The sequence below is a fragment of the Taudactylus pleione genome, unplaced genomic scaffold (assembly GCF_031769625.1).
Source record: "Taudactylus pleione unplaced genomic scaffold, aTauple2 ptg000431l, whole genome shotgun sequence".
Taxonomy (NCBI): Eukaryota; Metazoa; Chordata; class Amphibia; order Anura; family Myobatrachidae; genus Taudactylus; species Taudactylus pleione.
In genome coordinates, this window is record NW_028284833.1 from 3,714,947 (window position 1) to 3,733,213 (window position 18,267).

At 45.8% G+C, this 18,267-nt stretch overlaps 1 protein-coding gene across 3 annotated transcripts in view; it reads right to left on the minus strand.

Moving 5' to 3' along the window:
• ARAP3 (ArfGAP with RhoGAP domain, ankyrin repeat and PH domain 3) overlaps positions 1 to 18,267 on the minus strand; it is a 194,453-nt gene that overhangs the window by 19,700 nt on the left and 156,486 nt on the right. For all 3 annotated transcript variants that reach the window (XM_088447431.1, XM_088447432.1, XM_088447430.1), the window contains 7 exons: positions 11,942 to 12,047; positions 9,961 to 10,108; positions 6,149 to 6,217; positions 5,905 to 5,979; positions 2,666 to 2,780; positions 1,861 to 1,989; positions 570 to 703 (listed from right to left, as the gene is read on the minus strand). In XM_088447431.1, coding sequence (XP_088303557.1) covers positions 570 to 703; positions 1,861 to 1,989; positions 2,666 to 2,780; positions 5,905 to 5,979; positions 6,149 to 6,217; positions 9,961 to 10,108; positions 11,942 to 12,047 — 776 coding nt within the window. The remainder of the gene's footprint in view (positions 1 to 569; positions 704 to 1,860; positions 1,990 to 2,665; positions 2,781 to 5,904; positions 5,980 to 6,148; positions 6,218 to 9,960; positions 10,109 to 11,941; positions 12,048 to 18,267) is intronic.

Here is an 18,267-nt window from a genome sequence, read left to right on the forward strand (position 1 = left end):
CATAAGCCCCCTGGCAACGAGCATGAAACCCCCTGGCAACGATCATGAAACCCCTTGGCAATGAGCATGAAAATGAGCATGAAACCCCCTGGCAACGAGCATGAAATCCCCGACAACAAGCATGAAACCTCTGGTAATGAGCATAAAACACCTGACAACGAGCAGGTAATTTTAAAGTAATTAGAAGCCTTACTGTGGGGCATAAAATGGTGTTGGGCAAATATGTAAGTGGCGCTTTGGTAATAGGCATTACAGTGGGTGGCATAATGTGTAATGGGCATTATGGTGTGTGGAATAATGTAAGTCACTACACCAGGGACGTCTGACTAGTGCACTGCCTTATGGAGGAGAAAGGACAAAATCCAGGTACAGGAAGGGAGGGGGGCGCAAAATTACTGCCTTGCACCGGGTGACAGATATCCTAGTTTCGGCCCTGCCTATAGGTACAAGTGTAAATTGACTTGATGATTACCTAACGGCAGACATACACACGTACCCTCACATTGGGTGCCAGCACTCTGCTAATAGTGAATTGTAAAAGTTACTGCAAGTTCTATATATTATAATACCTTTTTCTCCTTGAGCAGCAGAAGCTTGTGATCCCGGATAACAAAGTATCTGTCCTGGAACTTACTGCCCAGAAGCTTCGGCGTTTCCTCTCTGCACTTCAGCAGTCCACATTTTGGAGTTTCTCTCTTTGTACCTAAATGGAACAAAAAAAAAAAAAGAAGTTGCTGTCAAAGCTGATAATTAGGCCTAGGGCGCACTTACTAATTATCTGATTTTTAATAATTATCATTTCTAATCACTACTATTCGCAGCAATAACAAATTATATACTGCCGGCATATACAGTATCATCTCACACAGGCACGTACGATATGTAGAAATAAAGTGATCTTTCAATTGCCAGTGGCCGCCGCACTACTGCACATGTGCGGTCCGCTGACCACGAGTGTCGGGGAGGGGGGATCTTCTCCTGGTACTCTTCGACATTGACTAACGCAGGGGTTCCCAACCACGGTCCTCAAGGCACACTAACAGTCCAGGTTTTAGGGATAGCCATAATTGAGCAAAAGTGACTTAATTTGTACCTCAGTTATTTTGATTTAACCATCTGTGCACAAACATGGATATCACTAATACCAGGACTGTTAGTGTGCCTTGAGGACCGAGGTTGGGAATCACTGGACTAACGCTATCCTCATATGGCGTCGGCTACTGGGGCCAAGTTCTGGAATGCATCGCATTCTGGAGCTTGGTAAATTTGGCCAGAAAGCAGCACCCATAGGTTTCTATAGGGGCTACTTTTGCAGTCGAAAACGGGAGATCGTAGCAGACAGAGCCGTAACTAGACTTTTTGGTGCCCTGTGCCAGAAAGAGCATCGGCGCCCCCCTCATTTGTCAAAGGGACATAATGCACCCAAAAAAGGGCCATGGCTTCATGGGGAAGGGCCAGGGAAGAGATAGGGGAGGCCAGGAGCTGCTGGGGATGAAATAAGAGGAAGCTACAAGCAAGAATGATAATAAACAGAAATTTGACAGAACCAAACAGCGCCCCCTGACCTGTGGTGCCCTGTGCGATGGCACCAGCCGCACTACCCTAGCTACGGCCCTGGTAGCAGATATCAGAGGTCTTCTATAGATACATTTGGAGGATACTTTTTTTTTGCTGGTACCCCCTTAAAACTGGTGTTTTCAAATAATAAATGATAAATAGGCCCCTTAGACCTTTATCTAGGCAATGCATTTATATTATTGCCCAGTCAATATCATGTAGGCAGAGTCTGACTTCATATATTTATGAATTGTATTTTCCTTTAAAACCTTGAGTATCTCTATTCCGTAATGTGCAGGTTACCTGTGAATAGGCAGCTTCCTTCACCGAAGGAGATCTTCTTTACAAGAAGAAATGCAGAACTTGGCTCGGCCAGTTTGCACCACTGCAGGGCTTGCTCCAGGACCTTCTCCTTGGGATGTAAAGGTCTCTCTGGGCAGAGATAAGAACAGAATAAATATTGGAATACATTTAGTTGCTTATTAAATTCCTACTGTCTTTCCTTATTGCTGCCCTTAGTTACATTTTACATATGGACAGTAAGGACAGTCCATCGATGGGCAACCAGGTAAGACAGGGTTCCAGACCTACATACAGATTTGTCCACATACATCTATCCTCCGTGCGCTACAAGTGGCATTAAAATGATATGCGGCATGTGTATATATTGAGTGCGACTGCGGTTACTTCTGCATGCGAAATGCTACGTTACAGCGCCAGCTGCGGTGACACTGTAACGTAGCATTAGGCAAACAGATACACCCGCAGTCGCACATAGAATATAGGCATGATGCATATCATTTTAATCAGCAGAAGTTGCTTGTGCATCCTATTCATATAACACTTTGCATTATAAGGGAAAAGGTCACACAAAAGACGCTCAGTGCTTACGAGTCACGCCACGGCACGACGCGACTAGAAGGGTTGTTAACGCGTAAGGAGGCTACATATAGGTGGACACTTCTATATGGATTCAAATCGGGAGAACATGCAGTCAGAAGGGTTTTCCTTAAATGTTAGATAAACTGATTAAAACAAAAGATCTGCTCTGATTGATCTTAATGGGGATCTAGGTCCAATGTTTAATGTCTTTTGTTCCAGCACTTACCCAGTTCACCATTTTCAAAAACTTCAAAGATCAACCAGATGTCAACGCTGGCCGCTATATTCCGCATATCCAGAACCTGATTGGCCAGTTCTTCTGCTGTCATCATTGGAGAGACCTAACAGAGATTCACGTCACAAGTCACTTTCATAACAGTGTTCAAATAGAGTGGGACAGTTCAATGGGTGTTGTTGTGTCAGACTGTTCTATAAGGGCAGCTTGTTATTTCCCATCTCTACCAAATATCATCTGATCAGATTATTAGCACTAGCAGGGAATATGGCTCTTTATGTCACATCCTGCTTATTAGCTACTGTAACTATATCTGTGTGTTTATCTGCCTTTAACTTTATATACCTGAGTGATTTATGCCTGCACACAGTCTCAGCACCTCCCGCTTCTTAGTGAATGGCGCACTACACATAAACGCTCATCACGTGCCCTCTAACAATGATATAAAATGGATGGTGTTACTGGGGTGTGACAGAGCTGGATCATCCATTGTGCAACCAAGGCTCCTGACTGGATCCCAGTGAAGACATTACATTCAACTTTGTCTTGATAAACAAATGGGTGAGAAGGGGAATGAAACCCATGTCTCGCCGAAATGCCTAAAGGCCCAGGGGGTCTTAATTCACCTCCGTGGTGTGACCGGTGCCGCGGTGGCCTCCAGATTCTGCCATTTGCCTAAAAGACTCGTACCTCATTTGAAGTTATTTTAATTAATATAGTAGCTAGAATGCACAAAAGGAGGCATTTAATACCATTTAATAAAATGCATTTCTCCGGGGTGGTCAGAAAAACGCAGGCGTGTCAGTACATTTCAACGCCGTGCTTTAATTATACACAGCGTCGCCATACGCAGCAGGAGCTCTAGCTGCGTACAGGAAGTTTAGCAATTTCTGGGTAAGGTCTGACCTGCCTTAATTGTGTGTGAGGCTCCGATAGTACTTGATGGTACCGATGTTTTCGCAGACTTGGCAGGTATTACGGATGTGAGTAAAGGGAAGTGGGCGCATTTAGGTTGTGCTGCGGCGGCATTGTGATCTCAGGGCCTGATTCACCCACAGCTTATGCGAGCGGCCAAAAAGATTGGTCGCGATGGTCAAGACCATCGCGACCATCGGGCTTGCGACGAGACCCTGCGGTAGGGTCTCGCTGCCGCAAGCCGCACTCCCACTGACATCACTAGTGATGTCAGTGAGGCCGGCCCCAAACGGTAGGCGTTCCCATGGGCTCCGTCTGGGCAGCAACGCCCCTGGCACGCCCACCAAAGGGGGCGTGCTGTCACTCACCATCGACAGCACGCCCCCTTGGCCGTCGCTATTCGGGTCTCGCGCATGCGCACGACGGAGCACCATCGACCCGCTTGCGAGCGCTCGCGAGCGGGTCTGAATCAGGCCCTCAGTGATTTGCATCATTTCTCAGCAGAACTGCGTACGCGCTTGCTGCCGCAATCGCAGCAGCGATCCTTGCTGAATCAGGGACATAGAGCCATATTCAATTGCAAAATTTCGCCTAAAAATTTTTTGCCAAATTCAATTCCAGGACAATGTCACCTAAGCGGAAACTCGATACATTGAATTCTCCAAAAAAGATTCTCCAATCAATAGCAGGTGAAAAGAAATGCAAAATCTTTATTTTGGGGTGCAAACGTGAGGAAATGACTCAGAACCCTTAGGACAGCCCCCCAAAGGACAAATCTGCAAAAAAACAAAAAAAAAAACCTAAGAACACTCCAAAATAAGACATGTCATTTTTGGGGTAAAAATGTAAAAAGTCGGGGGACAAGCATAAAAACTAGCAAAATAGGCTTCTAGGGGGGCTGCAAGGATGGCTCAGGTGGTTTTGGGATTGCAGGTGCATGTAGCAGGTAGATTTTTCACGTTTTTTTACAGTTCACTTTAGAGATATAAAAATATGCTTGCACCCATTTTCAGGGACCCCAAATTTGACTGGAGTACTTATTTTCACCAAAACATACTGCTTTATGCCATTCTTCACCACTTTTACAAAGACGCTAATAGCAAGCTATTTACACAACTTAAGTATCCACACATTTGTTAGGGCTATTAGTACATATCGACATTGATTCCCTATGTTAGTGCATCTTTTTTGGGAGTACAGACTGATTTCCCAAATTCTTTCAGTACTTTTCTCCTGTTCCGCATTCGCCTAATTCCGTTTTTGCCTGTTTTGCAATTAAATTTGGCTAAAAGCGGGGACGCGCATGGAATGATTTCGCCTCTGAAACAGGCGAATGAGGCGAAAAGTCGGACAGGCGAAAATTTTCAGAATTTTCGTATCTAATTGAATTCCCCTCCTAGTTCTCACATAGACAGCGATAGGCCGGGCATTATACGTTTACAAGAGCAGAAACATCTGAAGCACCATCTCTGATTTACAGTAAGTGTATTGTGCTTCATATGTTTTAGGAATATACCACAAGCAGACAGGGAGGGAACTGATAGATGTGTGGTGGTATATACTGACAGGGCGCAAATGTATCATCTCCTGCGTTATGCTATATTGTGTGCAGGCTTATAATGGGTTAGGCTGCGGGGGGGAGAGATAGAGCTATTTCACACATGCCGGTTTTGACAGGGCGGCAAAAAGCCGCCCGGTATTTAACTGGCTGTGAAATATAGTACTGCAGGGAAAGGACAGGCTCCTTTCACAAGACACGGTCACGGCACGGTCGCCGTGATATAGCCGGAAAAAACTACTATGCAGGACGGTGCCGTGCAATGAAAGGAAACAATGTTTCCTTTCACACACACTGGCTTCTGCCAGCCGGGCTTGTGCAGCAGTGCTGGTGCTGTACATGCCCAATAGGGGAAAAAAAACACCTGACATAAAAAGCGCCTCAAAGCCGCTGCTTATGAAAGGCACTGAGTGCCAGAAAAAAGCCGGCCGGTTCTTGCCTGACCGGCCGAAACCGGCATTTGTGAAATAGCTCTTAGGCTGCATGGGGGGGTTAGGATTAGGCTCTAGGGTGAGGTTTAGGGTTAGGCTGGGGGGGGGGGATTAGGGTTAGGCTGCGGGAGGGGAGGGTTAGGGTTTAGGCTGCAGGGGGGGATTAGAGTTTGGCCGCTGGGGGGGGGAGGTTAGGCTGCGGGAGGGGACGTTAGGCTACGGTAAAGGTGGGTTAGAGCTAGGTCATTCAGTGTTGCTACAGACATATTGATAGACAATGGTATAAAGGAAAATGTGACATTTTAAGTATGTTTTGAATTACTGACCTTTAAGGTGACACAACAGTCCTGCTCCTTCTTTTCCAAGTAAACCTCAATAATGAGATCTCCGGCTTGTGATAACTAATGACAGAAAAGTGGGGTGTCAGTGTCTTGTGCACATTTGCATTAAATTAAGTGCAAAATAATATTTTCTGTATATTAAACATAAGACAATTAAGTCTATGCAGGAGAAACATAGATGTTTTGAAGAACCTGCATGTGGTGTTAATGTAGGACCAGAGCGCACTACCTGAACGTCCTTCCAGGTGGTTATTAGGCTGTTTTCCAGGTCCATCTGCGTCACGTGCTCTTCATCAATCTGGAGGAGAAAAAAAAATGTTCCCCATTTCACAGCATATACAGTATATATTGTGTAATGTAACCCTATCATTATACACTGCATACCAGACATTGGGCCTGATTCATCACGGATCGCAACTGCAACAGCGTACGCAGATCGTCCGATGGTGCGTACTGTGCATGCGCATGCCCCGCAGTGTGCGTGCCCAGGCCAAGATGGCGATAGCCCTGCGATCACGCACGCAGACAGAAAGCCATCGCAGAGTGAGTGGCGGGACGTCAGCGTTTGGGGGGTGCCTGTCCATTTGAACACCGTTTCCTGGGCGTGCAATGGCAATCGCAGTCTGAGTACTCACTGTGTGCGACGAGACTTGCAATTTCTGTGACAGGTCAGACCTGCTGTAATTCTGTGTGAGGATCCGATGTTACTCGATGTTACCGATGTATACGCAGGATTGCGAGGTCTCTAACGGAGGCGAGAAAGTGGTAGTGGGCGTCTCTATGTTGACTGAGCGGTTGAATTCATTAGCATATTTGTGCAGCAGAACTGCGTGCGTAATCACAGCTGCGACCGCACTAGCGATCCGTAATGAATCAGGGCAATTGTATGAGTCTGCGCAGTTACTGCGATTGCAGTCCCGATCGCAGTGGCCGACTTGTGCACGCGCACTGCGAAGCACACGCATGCGCAGTACACAAAACTCGGTCGAATGTGTGCTTAATCGCAGCTGCGAATGGTAATGAATCAGGACCAAAGTCAGCAGGAATCTGAGAGTAATGCCTTTCCTGGAATAACCGATACAGCTATCCCTAACAAAGATCCAGCCTTCTATGCTGGAGGAAATATATGACATTGTTGGGATTCACAGTGACAATGAGCCAGCACTCCCATGCCACCTCCTTGTACAAACAGCATTCAGCTGACAGATATTATGTATATACATAGAGTGACTATGAATATTTGGGGAAAATACATTTGGAATGCACCCAGCAACAATCTCGGGTTGCCCAGTAGTCTTTCTGATATTGAGGGGAGACTCACTTATGCTTAGATTATTATATTTACTACAGTCTTAAGGTGCCTACACACTAGACGACTCGCAAAAGATGCAATGTCATCAACGATTCCCTTGAACTCCCCCAGCAACTCCCCTGTACTCCCAGACAAACAATATCTTGCATAAACTGTCCAATCTGACAAACGATCTCACCGACGACCATTAATCTTATTAACGAGATTGGCAGATCTTGCCTGCTGTAGGCAAGATCGGAAGATGCGATGAACGACCCGCGGGTACACGCATCGGGATCGTTACCGTGAGTAGACAGTCACGATTTGAACATATCTTACACGATTCGTTGTTCTGATGCGTCGAAATCGGGCAAAATTTCAGATGGTGTGTACGCACCTTAAAAGTAAGGTTGGATGACAACCCCAGGAATGAAAACTTTTTTTTTTACTCAGTTTCAGAATAATTTGTGAACATTTTTGATTGACACATTGTTACTTTATACCACAATTCCACCAATATTTAGAGGCAGTACTACCTAGCAGTGATGGAGAAACAGGGAAGCTAAGAAAAGGATTTACTACCTTAGAGCTCTATGTATGGTATATTTTATCAATGTTGACCATGTCGGCATTCACAATGCAGACATGAGAATGTCTCATGGTCTTAATTTTGACAGTGAACATGTCCACATGGTCAGAATTTCAGCAATGTCTGTTTGAGGTAAGCCTGATCCTATAGTTAACCCTTAAATCTAACCCTAATGCTAACCCTAACTTCTAAACCTAACCCTAGCCCCTAAACCTAATGCTAACCCCTAAACCTAATCCTAACTCCTAAACCTAATGCTAACCCTAACTCCTAACCCTAATGCTAAACCTAACCCTAATGCTAACCCTAACCCCTAAACCTAATGCTAACCCCTAAACCTAACCCTAATGCTAACCCTAACTCCTAAACCAAACCCCTAAACCTAACCCTAATTCTAACCCCTAAAGCTAATCCTAACTCCTAAACCTAATGCTAACCCCTAAACCTAACCCTAACCCCTAAACCAAACCCTAATGCTAATGCTAACCCCTAAACCTAACCCTAATGCTAACCCTAACTCCTGAACCAAACCCTAATGCTAACCCCTAATCCTAATTCTAACCCCTAAACCTAATCCTAACTCCTAAACCTAATGCTAACCCTAACTCCTAACCCTAATGCTAACCCCTAAACCTAACCCTAACTCCTAAACCAAACCCTAATGCTAATGCTAACCCCTAAACCTAACCCTAATGCTAACCCTAACTCCTAAACCAAACCCCTAAACCTAACCCTAATTCTAACCCCTAAACCTAATCCTAACTCCTAAACCTAATGCTAACTCCTAACCCTAATGCTAACCCCTAAACCTAACCCTAACCCCTAAACCAAACCCTAATGCTAATGCTAACCCCTAAACCTAACCCTAATGCTAACCCTAACGCTAACCCCTAAACCTAATCCTAATTCTAACCCCTAAACCTAATCCTAACTCCTAAACCTAATGCTAACCCTAACTCCTAACCCTAATGCTAACCCCTAAACCTAACCCTAACTCCTAAACCAAACCCTAATGCTAATGCTAACCCCTAAACCTAACCCTAATGCTAACCCTAACTCCTAAACCAAACCCTAATGCTAACTCCTAAACCAAACCCTAATGCTAACTCCTAAACCCTAAACCTAATGCTAACCCTAACCCCTAAACCTAACCCTAACTCCTAAACCTAACCCTAATGCTAATCCTAACCCTAATGCTAACCCCTAAACCTAACCCTAATGCTAACCCTAACCCCTAAACCTAATGCTAACCCTAACTCATAAACCTAACCCTAATGCTAACCCTAGCCCCTAAACCTAATGCTAACCCTAACCCCTAAACCTAACCCTAATGCTAACCCTAAACTCTTAAACCTAATGCTAACTCTAACCCATAAACCTAATGCTAACCCCTAAACCTAACCCTAATGCTAACCCTAACTCCTAAACCTATTGATAATGCTAACCGCTAACCCCTGAACCTAACCCCAAAGCCTAATGCTGATGTCAACATTTTCACAACGTTGACATCTCACTTTCCAGGTGTCGACATTTAAAATGTCGACATTTTAAGCATGCAAACATCATAACTGTTGATATTTTGGTGTCAACATTATGGATGAGATTCGCTGTGTATCATGTGATCATGGTGCTAATCTCCACGGCATAATGCCAACAATCGCCCTCAGCCCTCCTCTCATCTACATGATCTTCCGAAACACATCACAGAAAGGTGGACAAGTATAGACTGTGAGATGCATCCCAGCATTGGCGTAACTATAATGGGTGCGGGGTGTGCAGTGCTAGGGTGGCCCACACTCCATACCCTGTACCCATAGGCAATCCTTACTTAACTGTCTGGGAGCTATTTTCCCAGAGATCTGCGTATGCACAGTACAGCGATCACCAGGAAAATGGCGCGGGCACCATGTTCCCAGAGATCAGTGCACGCGCAATAGTTTCTGCCACAGTGCCATAGTCTACTCGGTTAATGTGCGGGGGGCGCACACGGAGGCTGCACATGGCCCCACCCTCTCTTAAGCCAACCCTGCATCCAAAGGATGATGGGCTACTCTTCAGTCGCCCATCTTGTGGTCTGGAACAGATGTTTCAACATAAAGGGAGAGGTGACATATAATGCACGAATGGTTATCTCAAAAACAAGACAAAAAGAGTCACTTACACCAAAAACACTGGCATAGTTGTCTATCAGATCCTCCATTATCTTCACCTCGTGTTCTCCTTTCCCCTCCGTCTGAAACAGGCTGGGAGCGAATAAAAGAGAAAGGTTCTTGGTGCACATCTGGTTTAAGGCGGCACATTTCTGGACCCTGGGAAAAATGAATTTGAGCAAACAATAAGATACAAATTTATAATGATATGGAAAGGAAGGCAAACGGGCACTTGTCATAATCTGCATGTACTGGTGGCATTATAATGACTTCTGATCAATAATGATATGGAAAGGAAGGCAAACAGGGGCACTTGTCATAATCTGCATGTACTGGTGGCATTATAATGACTTCTGATCAATAATGAGTAACACACCAATTTTCTTACTGCAAAAAAATGTAAATGAGCACTTTCTACTTTGCCGGAAAGAAAAATAATGCTTCAGTTTGCAATAATGTATTATGCACAGTAAAAGTTTCTATAAGAGTGTGCGTATTTTCTGTATTTGCCAGGATTTCTGGGGATCGTCTGTACTGATTGGACGATAAAGAAAATTTTAACTTATGCATTAATATTAACTCATAATCCATGTTCCAGACTACACATCACTGCATTCACTAATTGCTGTGCAAAGCAATTACTCTGGGGTTCTTTTTATGTAATGTTATTATTATCTTTTATGATTAAAGTGTAGGGCAACTCACTGTGTCTAGTAGGCAAGCAGTGATACGTTGGGCGATTGATGAGCCTGTACCTAACGTAAGCATCAGAGTCACTGAACAGTATTTAGAGACAAAAGCCAAGGAGCACAGGTGGCATGCATAGGGCATACGGTCAGAATGCTGATTTTACCCAATGTTAGGGTTACAGTTAGGCTTCGGTTAGGGTTAGGTGTTGTTGAGATTTCTATGCAAAACAGTATGGTTGACATGCCAACTGTCAACATTCACAATGTCGATATTTCGGCAAGCTCGACAATAGAACAAGAGGAAAGAGAATCCTGCTTACATACTATGAGGTGGGGTGAACATTTTGAGGGTGAACTATGAAGAATTACAGGTCAAGTCTGGATGACACACATGCCCCCTACCCTCCTTCGTCTTGCCACGTATGCCACCCACTATTCACTGGTCACTTATGCCTCTCCCAACTCTGCCCATGTCACATATACCCCCACACCTCCCTTCTCTACCACCACCTTCAAATATGTCCCACCCCCCACTGGTACCTCCCTGGCTCTGTGTCGGGTGAAGGAGGGCGATAGACTTCCTCACAACAACTCATACCACTGCTGCGCCATGTGTGACAGCGCCCTTGCCTCAAATTCAATCCTGAGCCCCACCTCAAGTTACATAGTGCAATTACAATTATCCCTTCTCACATATGACCCCCAGGCAGCATCGCACCCTTGTCACACACAGTACTGTATGTGCTATATCCTCCAACTTTTGTCACATATGCCCCAGATCCTCTCATCACTGATCACCTCCACCCTGGCACGTACTGTCATATACAGTATACTGCACACTCTATTCTTGTCATTTATATTCCCCCTCACCCTCCCCATACACATGCCCCCCCCCCTGCCATGAGAACCCACATTGGCCTTTCTTAGATCTGCTCCCCCAATGTTCTCTCCTGGTCAAGTACAATATGACCCTTCCCTTCCTTCTCTTTTTGGGTCTGGGTGGGCAGCTCCTAGTGAGACGGCCCAGGACAGAAATCCCTGTTGTCACCTCATGGTGGCGGACATGCCTATATATAGCCTGGACATCAGCTGCTCAGACTCAAACACCCGATAACTGGATACATCCCGTTTTTCTAACTGTGTATGCGGCTAAATTGTTAGGTGCTCTGGCCCAGCGCTGGGATCACGCCATGTTTAGCCAGCTTTACTAGTTATCTAAGCTACTGTCATAGGAAACACACTGCATGCGCTGCACAGCTTCTGGGAATTGATAGTAATATCTGAGATCTCTAAAGCTCATTACCTATAGAGATGACCGATCAGTGCTACCAGCGTAGCTCGGTTGACCTTCGGAAGACGGTTAATCAGCTCCATGTATTTCTCCAGTCTCTTTGGCCTTTCAGGATGCTCTGAAAAATAAGTCAATTGGATGACAAACAAGGACAATAATGCTAGAAAGAGAAAAGGAGGTATAAACACTGGCGTATAGAAAACACTTTATCATACTATCATGTCCTGCTCTCCTGGGATGTCTGGGAGACTCCCAAATTTCATTTTCTTCCTGACTCTTGGGAGAAAAGAGAGAGCTCACAGATCCCACTCACTTCAATGCTGATGTGGATGTGGATGGGGCTTGATTACATGATTCGTAGCAAATCACGCCATTATGACTGCGACCCTTGTGGCGTGATAGTTTGCGGTATTCCGCTGCGGATGGCAAAGCTACGACGGCATAAATTGCGGCACCTCACCCCCTGCACTTGCGAAGGCGAAGGAACACTTCAGAGATCCCAGACGGGATGTCCCAAATGTCAGTAAGCTTGTGCTGTAACGTCTTCTGCAAAGCTTAATTTTGAAATAAAAAACAGGATACTAAAGTGATCTACAGTTTGATCGGCCACTAAAATCAGTTGTGCTACAAAATGTTGACATTGTCCGGATGTCGGCATTGTGAATGTTAACAGTCGGTATGTCGACATGCTGTTTTTAGCATACTTGAGCACTAACATTGTGCCACCTCCAGTGACCTTTCTACCACCCTTTTACTGCTGTACCCACCAGTGGCAGGAGCGTGTGGCACCCTTTCACCCCTCCTCTGCTCTGTAGAGCAGTAAAGAACTATACCTCCCAAAAACCCAGAGACCAGGACAAGTCAGTGCCAATTGTGACAGCGGGGCAGAGCCCTCATACTGGCCTTGAATAACATGTTTCTGCACATATTACTACCAATCCCAGTAATTAGAACATTGCCCGCAAAAAAGTGAGTGAAGATTATAATTGATTCGATCCCTATAATTGTGAGAAAAGCTACTGTCTGAAATATTATAGCTGCTGTGATTTATACTGGACAAAATATGGCCACCACGGTTTCTGTGACTGCTTTGCAGCAGGTTGCCTAGTTAGATGGGAGGTGCTTCTATACCCAAGCAGGCAGAATTTGAGCGGCACTCACAGTGCAGAAAGATAACCGAGGTTCGGATAGAACAGAGGGCACATAAACCCCTAGGCAGGGATGCGTGGGGTTAATAAAGTTACAGTAGCTAGGGGAGTGTTAGTGTTTTATGGTCAAATTGACATTAGGTTAGGATTGGTGGAGTGTTGTGTAAGGGGTGTGGTTAATAGGAGTGTGGGTAGGTCAGCAATGTTACACTGCTTCTTTGGAATCTGATCTGCTAGCTGTTCAGTCACAGGTTGTAGAGCTCTTATTGTATTTCTTTTATTTCTTCCTTTCTACTTTATTCTTCACCTCTCTCTACTCTTTCTATCTGCATATTTCTTTTTCTCTCTGTCTGGAGGTCATTCAGACCCGCTCGCGAGCGCAGGATGCTCGCAAGCGGGTCGATGTTACCCCACTGCGCATACGCACGTCGCTCCGGATCTCGCACCAAAGGGGGCGTGCTGTCGATGTTGATTGACAGCGCGCCCCCTATGGTGGATGTGCCGGGGGCGTGGCTGCCAGACAGAGGCGTTCCCATGGGAACGCCTACTGTCTGAAGCCGGCCCCACTGACATCACTAGTGATGTCAGTGGGAGTGATTTTGGCTCTGATAGAGCCAAAATCACTCCAGGGCTTGCGGCAGCGAGACCCTACCGCAGGGTCTCCGTCGCAAGCCCGATGGTCGCGACGGTCTTGACCATCGCGACCATCATCATGGACGCTCGCATAAGCTGTGAGTGGTCACCCACAGCTATGCGAGCGTCCAGGAGGCCGCTCCATTTTCATTTAGGAGGGCCCTGATTCAGAGCGAGCGCTCTGGTCAGAGCGTCCGACTCTGAATCAGGCCCTCTGTTCTCTCTAGCTAACCTGCAGTTCTAGTCCCAGCGTGCCCTTTCTGTCCCTGCCCAGCTGGCTGATGCTGCCGGGCGTGGTTCATGTCCCCTAGGTAGTACCCGCTATTCCCCGCTCCCCTTGTGGGGACTCCGCAGCCACACCGGTCCTCCGACACTTCGTCTGGGCGGCCGCGGCTAGTAATATAGCAGCTGCACAATCCCGCGCGTGCCGCCGTTGCGGCCGCGTGCAGTGCTTCCTCACTACAAGACGCTCCTGTCCACCGGCGGTGCCCCGCCTGCGGCGCAGGGCGGCGGGGGGATGAGGCGCGGTCGTGGGGTGCGGGAGCCGGGTGCCTGTCATGGCGCCGGCTCCCTTCACAGCAGCGGGGGGGGCGGTGTCACGGCCATCTTCGGGCCCCAGGGGGAGGGGCCAGTGGCCAACTTCCCATTTCAGGGGAAGGGAAAATAATGCAGCAAGGTCTGCCTTCTGTCAAGGGACCCCCCTTAGCAGCCCCTGTCCCCATCCTTGGTAGTGCCAACATAGTTCCCCAGGGATAGCAGGCTACAGAAAAGAAAAAAAGGTTGGTGCAGCATGGTCTGCCTGCTGCCTTGGGTTTTTTCTCATGGCAGCCCTGCACACCTCAGCACAGCAAAGTATGTTTGCTGCCATGGGGTTTCACATGGTGGCCACAATACCCCTCACAGCTGGTGTGGGGGCTGCTAGTTACAATGCAGATAACATGAGGTAAGGGTTTAGGGTTCAAGGCCAAGGACAGCCTATTTATATTTCAATATATTTTGGTAATGTTTATAGTTCCAGCGATGGTGCTGCCGCACTGGATCCTGGTACTATTGCCGGACAGCTGGGGGCAGTGGGGGTGCTCTTACCCCCCCACGGTCTCCGCAGCCTGGTGGCGTGGGGTAGTCTTTAACACCTCGGCTTGCCTGCGTTATGCTTCACTCGGGCTCAGCAAAAAAAAAAAGAAAATATGGTCGGCCTCGCCCTCCGCCTTTTCTTTTATGCAAGCATAAAGTACTTAGTAGTTTACGCACATTTCATAATTAGGGCCAGATGATACCGCACATTTCATAATTAGGGCCAGATGATACGCATGGTGGTAAGGGTGCTATTAAGTTGATCCTTAATTAGGTAGATGGTATATGGTTACGCCTGTGGGAGTTATGCATCGGTAAGCCTATAGTATATTATATTAATAATAACGTTTGGGAGGCGGTGGTCTTTTTATCTGGTTGCAGATTAAGAGCAGTTCTCCAGCGCTCATGACAGACGCAGCCCCTGGGTTGGGCTTTGGGAATAGGTAATTACAGTGTAGGGAGGTTTCCTCACGTCTCTGTGTCAGGAGACGGCGGTCTTTCGCTCGCTTGTTATTTGCTTATTGTTAGGGCTCATTTCATACGTAACACACGACTACAAATACGTGGCGTATCTCGTTTCTCAGCCAAGGCAATTTCCTCAGTAGGCTTACCAGCCCACCCCCCTCACATTCTTTATTTGGTCTACTCACAGTCGGCTGGTCAGTGTCAGCTAAACTAGCTTTAATTAATTTAGTCATAAAAACAGTTTTGTTAATCAATACTATTGTCAGAGCACTTATTTCATAAATAAATGCAGTTATTTCGATACACGTTGAGTGCGTTGTATCACACGTTCGCATAAGCCAGCAAGTCAGATACCGCGGCTTTGTTTTGCGGTTCTTCTGCCCGATTTATTATTAGATCTATTGCGTTATAGATATTGTCATATGACATTCATGTAATACAGCAAACAGTCTAGTCATGTACATTGTTGACATTCGAAAATTATAAGCAGTACGCGCAATAAAGATATATTCATTTAATATTAATACAAGCAATTATTTCAATCTGTTTAAGACCATATCATCCATCAATCTCATTCGTTACAGCGAAACATTCGTGTGTAGTCATGCCCATAGATAAGAAAATAAGTGTTGCAGAGTGGCGGATACAAGTACGATATGTATCATAGGATAGTCTTAAGTTAAGCTATCACAAATGTGTTCTTGCGCATTATTAATATCACGCTAATATATACTTTCTGTTTCTTAAATGTACTAATTTACATTACATGGGTATCACTGAGTTTAATAGAGTTTGGGAGTGTCTTGGGACCCTATGACCACGTAGGGACTTGAAGCGTGCGCCGCTGCCCCTCCCAACATGTGCTCGAGTTGGAGTCAGCTTGTGAATGGTATCATGAGCTCATAGTGTATAATCAAGTATTAGGAGCCTATCATCTCCTCTTCTGTTATTCTTCACTTGTTTACTCGCTTTATCTGTTATAAACTGTTTGGACCACCCATTTGGTCATAAGCGTGCATACATAGGAACACCACGTGTCGGTGCGTCATTTTTCTTTTGTCCATATGAATTCCCCTTATACTTTCTGTAGCTGAATTGTATTGATCCCCGTACAGTAATTTATGCTCTTTACCAGTAGCCGGTGCTCGTGCGTGCTATACCACTTAATGAGTGTATCAATTTTCTTTTGTCTGTATAATTTTCCCTGATACTTTCAGTAGTTGTATTGCATTTATTCCTACGGATTTCTGGACCTTTTTCCTATAGCTGGAGCTCGCGGTTTGGTTTTTTCTTACCCATGAGGAGGTGTTTTTTCCATACCATTTTAATTTGGCAGCTCTGTCTAATACATTGTGAGGTCATACATAAGGTACGTTCATGCGATAGCTGCTGGCATGATTGCACATATCCACTTAGCGGTTCAGTTCCTCCTCAGACGCAGTATCTGACCTTTGGGAACATTTGTTTTATATTTTACATGTGGGTGTGGACAATTTTTATATTCCAAATATTGTTCATAGTTAGGCAAGATACACATATTTGCATTGTAGTGTCATCCCTATTCCAATTGAGACCTAATCATATATATATTTATCTTACATACAGGTACAGTTTTGACCCAAGTTCACCCCCCACATGCAATGCTCTTCAAAATACAACATATCTCATATTTACCCCCCTTTTATTTTACAAATATATGTTCATAGAATTTAGGAAGCTACACAAATTACATTGCATTCTCATTCCCATTCATATATACCTAATCATGTGTATATATATATATATGTATATATATATATATATATATATATATACCTGTCATCGGAAAACAGGTTTGACCCGAGTCCACCACCCCACATACAACACTTTTTTAAGCACACCATAGCTTATACACAGCCCTCGGTAATATCGGGACACGCCTGGCTGAGGTTTCCCCAGGCCGTGGGTTGTGGTCTCCTAATGGCTTGGTGAGGCTAGGCCAGTGTTTTATGCGGGGTTGCCTGTATCGGGGAATTATACATTCCTCGATTCAGGTGCCATCACTGCTCTGCGTGTGTCTGTGCAGGCGCTTTGTGGCCCCTGCTGTCACAACAGTCGGGGGGCTCTGTTTACAACGGGGGTTGGCATTGTTTTACCCCCTCCCCAGCATCGGCCATGTTGACGCGCCGGGTCCACTTATTCAGCAGATAGGTTTGATTTGCAGCTGTGGCTCCTTGTGTCTCGTTTGCTCTGTTCATTGCTGCGCCTGCGCATTGCATGAATTCATGGGACCCTGGACTTCGACACTGCCCCTGATTTCTCTTTTTGTTTCAGACATCGATGTGACCGGATCCCCTCCTACTGCCACCCCAGGTATCGATTTGTTGCTTCTGTTGTCAGGGATGGAGTCGTCGGCACAGATGATACCCCGTACAATCTTCAAGACGTCATGGAGAGTTTTTGCATGTCGGTCCTTGGCTCCTCAGTCTTTGGATCGCCTATCAGGCTTTGTGGCAGCAGTGAGAGACTGTCTTGCAGTCTCAGCTCGGCAGGGGATACAGGCTCTATGATGATGGAAGTCCAACGCCTATTTCATGTGGACTTATGATGTGTTATGTTTGTTTGTGGACTTGAGTGCTTCGGCCAACTTGCCACCTTTCCGGTGGGGGTCTCGAGGGATTTTGCCCTATTTTTTGCCCTGCGCAAGACAACGTTTGGCTAATACCAATAGATAAAATGAATGACAAATAACATCATGAATATGAGAACGACATTACTAACGAAAATAAAAAGATCCAGCAGGTTTTTTGTAGGTTTTTACCTCGGGTCAAGTCCTCCTTCCCCCCCTTTCCCTCCCCCCCATCACCTCCCTCTGCAATATGCCATAGTCACGGTACTCATGTGGAGTTTGTATATTCTCCCTGTGCTTGCGTGGGTTTCCTCCGGGTGCTCCGGTTTCCTCCCACACTCCAAAAATATACTGGTAGGTTAATTGGCTCCCAACACAAATTAACCCTAGTGTGTGTGTGTGCACATGTG